The 7368-nt window shown below is 36.5% G+C and overlaps 1 protein-coding gene across 1 annotated transcript; it reads right to left on the minus strand.

Moving 5' to 3' along the window:
- Window positions 1–1001: 1001 nt before the first annotated feature.
- Window positions 1002–1426, minus strand: LOC126979837 (60S ribosomal protein L32-like). Its single transcript, XM_050829400.1, has one exon. The coding sequence runs from the start codon at window positions 1424–1426 to the stop codon at window positions 1013–1015; it is 414 nt and encodes a 137-aa protein (XP_050685357.1). The 3' UTR covers window positions 1002–1012.
- Window positions 1427–7368: the final 5942 nt, after the last annotated feature.

The raw sequence follows: 7368 nt of genomic DNA on the forward strand, positions 1-7368 counted from the left end.
ACTATAGAAACTTGCGCTTTGTTTCTAGAAAGTACCGACATGGATACTTTTAAATAAATTAATCACGGTTTCCTAAAAAGCAGTCAAAGCCCGTGATTCCTCTGGTAATGTAAGAGCAATTTCTCGGAGAGACTCTTGGTTGGTCGTGATGACCAGGTTGTTGTCTGTATTCAAAATCTATCCAAAATTTATGTATCTGTTATGTAAAGAAAAATTAAGAAATAAAAACAACAATAAAACTCCAGGCGAAATAGAGTCATATAAATTCCAGTTTTATTTCAACGAACGCGAAGTTTTTAGTATATTTTTATTGTTAAATCTCTCTTGAGAGCGCCTTCTTAGAAATACAAGCATCGCAGCCGCAATTGTGAAGTACTTCAATGTACAAGTACTTATGCTGCCCGTAACTGATGGATAAATTAATGTAGTAAATACAGTTTATGTTTTTAGGTTCTACATGTAATTATTATGACTCAAGATATAATATTTTATTAATTTGATACCGATATTTCGATCCATGAATGCGGTCGCGTCGAACTTGCTGAGGCTGCGAGAAACTTTTGACACATTGACACCAATAGTACATCAATCTGTCCACTTAGCGCCTAATTCGTTTTGGTCTTTGATTCCCTAATTCACGACACACACTACTGATGACGTCCATACTTTCGGGTATATTTATTTCATTTGTACTACAGAGAGAGATCACGAGATTCCATGTTTGCGCTAGTCTAAAACCATCCTTCCTATTAAAATTGTTAGGATGCTTTTTAATATCGTTAGCTTCCCTAACAAGCCGCTGGATCCGTGTCGTTCAGTAGAAATTATTCGTGTTGGTTTGTCTCGTTGGTATCAACCACTGGATCAAGCTACATAAGACGCTGCATAAAATCATAGTTTATTTGATATATTGACATAATCTCCGACTAGTGTGGCGATTCATCGAATGAGGTCATAATATAGTGGCTTGTAAAATATTAAAACTTATTCGTTCGTATTAATAATAATAAATTTATTCGTTCTCTTGGGTACGAAGTCTTGCGGCTGCATTAGTGAGTATGATACTAAGCTGCTGTGCGCGCTCTACAAACAACTTGCGCTTCTTTGAGGAGACACCATGTGGGATCTCTACGCAGTACTTCCTGTTTCGCATCATCAGGATGTCCAGCTCCTTAACATTGTGTACTAGTACCTTTTTGAAACCATTGGATAACATGTGACATGTTTTCTTATTTGAACCGTAACCAATGCTGGGCATAAGATACTGGCCCTTGAAATGCCTACGCACTCTGTTGTCAATACCTCTGGGCTTGCGCCAGTTACGTTTAAATTTGTCATATCGATCCGTTTGATGGCGTATAAATCTTTCCGTCCTCTTTTTGACGATAGTCTGCCTGTATACGTATACAATTGGCTTGATTGCCATTTTGATGAGTTATTCAAAAACACACGGCAGTGAAGCACGCGGTAACACGGCCGCACACAAGAAAAAAATATTATATAAAATTATAAAAATTTTATATAAAATATTATTTTTCTTTATTCTGTAGTAGTGTTTTTTTTTTGCTTTGCGTATATATTGATATAACAATGGGTCGGTGACATTAACCAACTTCAGTCGGATACAGAAGCACTCAGTCTGCTTTGGAGTGACAGTATGTCGGCGGCCGTCAGTTTTTGATTTGAATAGGCCGGATACGCATCAATTCATGTAGATACCTTGCTTTCAGGTCATCCATTCGTCCCTGTTCCTGGTGAAATAGCGTGATATTTCGTAATAGAATAGTGTTCATGCAGTTTAAAAACATCATTGAGTGAATGTAGTTTTTGGTGGAATCATGTTCAATTGCTCGCTCAACTTCTCTTTGGTGAAAAATGCGCGCTGGCCGTTTTGAAATTATTAAATGTATACCTGTTCTTTTCGTACACGAATTCGAAAATCAAATTTACGTAAGCTTTATTGGACTTGTTGTAGCAGCTAACAAGTAGCGCATTATTTTGTTGTTGTCATTCAATCGAGAAGCAATCGTTTTATAATTAATCGGTATTATAAATTTGACTGACAGCCACTTAGATTGAGGATTGGTCTCCGTTGTGCTCCAACTAGATACCGCAGGCGTACTCGCATAGTGCAGCAACTACTACTACGCCCAAGTGGGTGTACTCGAGCCAGTCTCGAACAATGTGTGACGTTGACGTGCCACATGTTCTATTATACTTTCCTACTGAATTGCCTAACTGAAACTAAAATGCCGGATTGCGTAGTAAAACTTTGTAAAAATAATACATACTACAAAAAATAAGAAAGATACTGGGATCAAATATCATCAGTATGTATTTTGTATTTTATTAATTTCAATGTAAAATAATAATAATATAATAATAATAATCATTTATTTCGGATTCATTCATGAGATTACATCCATATTTGTTAGTACAATTTGCAAACTTACAAACTAGTAATAAAAATAACACGAAGCGAATGTTACAAAATATTAAAGATGCCATTGAGTGTCAAGATGCCAAGTACACAAGCATCTAATAGTTGCCGTTATTAAAAGCTATTGTTCTTATGTAGTGCGGTATCTAGTTGAGGCGTAGCGGAGAACAATCCTTAATCTAAGGACAGCAATTAATCACATTCTTGCAAACGCATTTGATGGACTTCACCAAACTGCAGAACTCAACATCAGTATATCGAGCATTAAATGTTTTGCTCAGAAGAGGTGAATATAAAAGGCATAGAAGGCATTAATTTTCTCAAAATTAATACCTTCAGAATTATTTTAGATGTAATTTCTAATATACTAAAAACTACTAACGCTTCGGAAACAACTGGCGCTCTGAGAGAGAAGAAGCGGCGCAAGTATATCTCCCAGCATTCTTTTTTTGTGCTCTTTTTGATGAAATATACAATATTGTACTGGCATTGTTATTGCTATTAAATAATCATAATATAGTTCCAGGCTGTCGGATCACTTAGATATTCAGCTGTGGAGTAGCAATTTTTTTAATAAAACATTTAAATTTCTTTATAGATAATACCTGAACAGTGGAAGTGTATACCCTTAAAGCTATTTATGTATCTTATGAAGCCTACTAGAATCAGTTACAAGGAATCCCTTATTTCTAGTGTTATAATAATGAAAATCACTATCGAAGGCAAAAAGCTGACGATTTTTGTAAGCGTATATTTAATCTTTATATATGTATTAGCATTAAAACAGTTATAATATTTATTTCTTAAAGTTTTTTTTTGAGAGAATATAACCAAGATTATAATATAGCATGGACAGCTTTCTTTTGCAGAGTAAAAACTATATCAATGTCAGCAGCATGACCCCATAGTAAAATACCGTACGTCATGATGCTGTGAAAATAACTGATGTACACTAATCTAGCGGTCGCAACATTCGTGTACTCTCAATTCTTTCTAATGGCGTATATCACCTGTACCCAATTATTGTCAATACCAATGTCCGCGTTGTTAACGTAACGTCATGACGAAACGGTGGGATTTGTTGTGGTAAAAGGATGACAAACTGGAGTATGCAGATTTTTTTTATGTAACTGACCCGCCCTACCCATAACAATGCAGTATCGCTCAGGTTTCTTGAAAAAAAACAAAAATTATGTGCGGCTCTACATCTGCGCTCATCACCTTGAGACATAAGATGTTGTCCCATTTGCTTAATAATTTCACTAGCTACGGCGCCCTCCAGGCTGAAACACAGTAATGCATACACATTACTGCTTCACGGCAGAAATTGTCGCCGTTGTGGTACCCATAATCTAGCCGGCATCCTGTGCAAAGGAGCCTCCCCCTGGTAAATCTACCTTGGCTCTAAATTGTTCTGGTCGCCGACTATGATTCTAGCAACGTCGTCAACAACTAGTTAATAATAGTTACGCACTTACTCTTCGGCGGGTGCGTTATCAGGATTGATGACAATATTGTCATTGTAAATCTACCTTGGCTCTAAATTTTTCTGGTCGCCGACTATGATTCTAGCAACGTCGTCAACAACGGGAGGATAATATTTACGCACGTGCTCTTCGGCTGGTGCGTTATCAGGATTGATGACAATATTGTCACTTTCCAATTCGACGATCTGTGATTTGAAGAATTTCAATAATTCATTGTGGCAGGGCATTCACCTCACTATAAATGGGCCTTTAAGCTTTAGGCAAATTAAGATTATTGTAGCGGCAACGTGCATTCAGGCGATTGGCGAGCGCGCGTCGGGTGTTTAGACCCCGATTTATATTCGCACCATCCATGAAATAATATTGGTAAAAAAATTTAGCAATTAACCCACTTTATCGTTATCCAGGGCCAAATGACCCTACATTTGGCCCTGAACGTTTTGATTTGTTGAAATGAAATTGTTGACCATTTGCCGCAATATTTGAATTAGATTTAATAAAATTAAGGAATTTAAAATTTAAAATGTTGTATCTCCACTGTTATATTGTTGATTATATATTAATGTATGTAGCGAGTTTGCTAGAAATGGTAATAATTGTAATGTTAACACAAGAAAGTAGGTAACATCATAAGATATATTGACGAAATTTATTTAAATAAAAAAGCCTGCTGAGTGTTTTGCGCACGTTCTTCTCTGATATGAGTCAAACATTTTCGAGTGGACTTTTGCTATGGCTTATAATTTTTTGACTTCCACTAAGTGATTCTTTATCCTGTTTTGAATATTTGAATTAGAACTATATCTTATGGAACACACTTTTTACACAAATTATCTTGCCCCAAGTTAAGGATATATAGCCTGTGTTATGGGTTACAAGACAATGATATATTTAATACAATATACTTACTTAAACAAACATAAATTCATACAAACATACATATAAACATACATAAATACATTTAAACATCCATGACTCGGAAACAAACATCCATATTCATCATATAAATGCTTGCACCTACCGGGGTTCGAACCCGGGACTTCTAGAATACCTAGACCTAGTCGAATTAATAATAATAATAATAAAATATTTTATTGGTAGCTAAAAAACTACAAAAATATAATAATACTTATTTAATATAAACATAAAATAATAAACTAAAACTAAATTAACATCAGCTGCAAATAGGCACACGCTCGGCATATGCTGACACACGTATTGAGTATGTCCAAGACGAGCAGGACGCTCAGTTCAGATGGTAATTGATACGCCCTGCCCATTACAATGCAGTGCCGCTCAGGATTCTTGAAAAATCCCAAAAATTCTGAATAGCACTACAACTGCGCTCGTCACCTTGAGACATAAGATGTTAAGTCTCATTTGCCCAGTAATTTCACTAGCTACGGCGCCCTTCAGACTGAAAAATAGTAATGCTTACACATTACTGCTTCACGGCAGAAATAGGCGCCGATGTGGTACCCATAATCTAGCCGGCATCCTGTGCAATGGAGCCTCCCACAGGTACTTACTATGAAAACGTTATGGTAATAAGGTATATTTTCCTTTTTTAGATATAATATTCTTTCTTCTAATTGAAATAATTTAGTATTGCTACATGTATTATCCAGACGCAAGTATTTGAACACGAGAAATAAATTATTATAGCAACGTTCACTGTATTGTAGATCAAGTAAACTTTACTTGGTTAGATAGCTACACTTACGTACCCCCAGTAGGGCAGGCATATAGCTCCGGTAGGTATATGCCTGCAAGGCTCAACCCTCATCTCACAACCCGCTATTGTACGGTCGGTCTAATTGAATGTAATGTAGGTGATGGACTGGTTGCTTGTATTATGACTAGTCTAATGGATTCGTGAGGTCTGCATTAATTATTTGAATATTACGTTTACAAGTACTTAATATAATATGAGCTTTTATACATTATTCATTTATACATTGATTGTTAGCTAGTTGAAGAAATCTTAGCTAATTCAAGACAATACTAGTCGTAACCAGATGAGGAATAGCCATTTTAAATTACCTAGTATGTTATCTTGGCTATCTTTTTGGAAAAAAGGCGAAGACAAACGATCGCACGAGAAACTTGATGATAAATGATCAATCCCGCCCATATGGTCTAACAATACCGTAGACGTTACTGGAGCGTTGTTTGCCGTTGTTTTAAATAGTTGTAAGCGTTTTAAAAAAAACCGTAATTGCTGCAGACGTTATACAAGAAAAAGCAAAACAGAGTTCTGGATCCTTGTTGATTCGAGCAGCTCTTCGTTCCGCAGATTGTTCGAGTTGATGTGGGATGCACTAGACCAGAGATGAGAACAATATTCCAAATGCCGATTGACCCGTGTCAATAGTAAACAATCATAAAGAGCGCTAGAATGTGGCCAGTTGAAGTAGTGACTCACTATTGCAGATGCCCCGTTTCTTGGAAGCCACATTGACTTTGTTTTCCAGATGACCGCAAAATTGGCAAAAGCCCGAAATTTCAAGACTATTAAATCGATATATTTAGTCGCTCATGCACAAACTTGAGTATTCTGGGGGTAAAATTGAAGAAGGTTCTCCGTCCAGTGACTTTCTCAAGAGAGGACAGTATTCGGGCACTCGATGGCGATTTCCCGAGGGAAATAAACATATCCCGTATCGTCACACACACGACATCTCCAGTTCTGTCAACTGCTAAACAATGCTTGTAGGAGGCTTAACATAAATCCTTATATAATCATTCATTTGTTGGTGAACGCACCAAGCCTTGGGGAACAGCAGCTTTCACGGGCCTAAGATTTGAGCAATATTCGTTTGGTTGCTCTTGTCACAGCTCAAACTGATATCATCAACATTTATAGTGGTGCTATTTTACCAGCAGCCCGCAACGTGGATAACATTTCCGGATACAGGCGGCTCCAGGATAAAGTATATGAACGATGCTAATCGATTGCAGTTTGTCTCTTGGCTCAGGTTGGTATTAGAACTATGACATGATGATCTTCCATTGCTTTACGGAAGGTAAAGAGAAGATACTGTAATACTAATAAACTATAAAACGCGGGTAATTGTAGCTATATTTTACATTACGTTTTTGCACAAAAAGGATTTTATTTAAATAAATGTGTAACATTCGCGTTAATCAAAATAATACATGCACGCAATTGTTTAAGCTTTCAAACTGGAGGCAATTCAACGCCCAAAAATGTGTACTTATATTATGATTACAATTTTGATGAGATGCCGAAAGTTACGTTAGAGAGGTAAGGAGCAAAGGGGTTAGTTTTAGCGCGGGAAGAATACAAAATAAATTTGTTGGATTTTAAATTAAAAATGTTTAAAAATGTTTCATGTAATTACATGAAAATCTAACTCCACCTATTTACCCCCTTATGTAACCAGCCTTGTTTATTTAACTCATGGTTGGATCCGAGCT

The sequence above is a fragment of the Leptidea sinapis genome, chromosome 4 (genome assembly GCF_905404315.1).
Source record: "Leptidea sinapis chromosome 4, ilLepSina1.1, whole genome shotgun sequence".
NCBI classification, from domain to species: Eukaryota; Metazoa; Arthropoda; class Insecta; order Lepidoptera; family Pieridae; genus Leptidea; species Leptidea sinapis.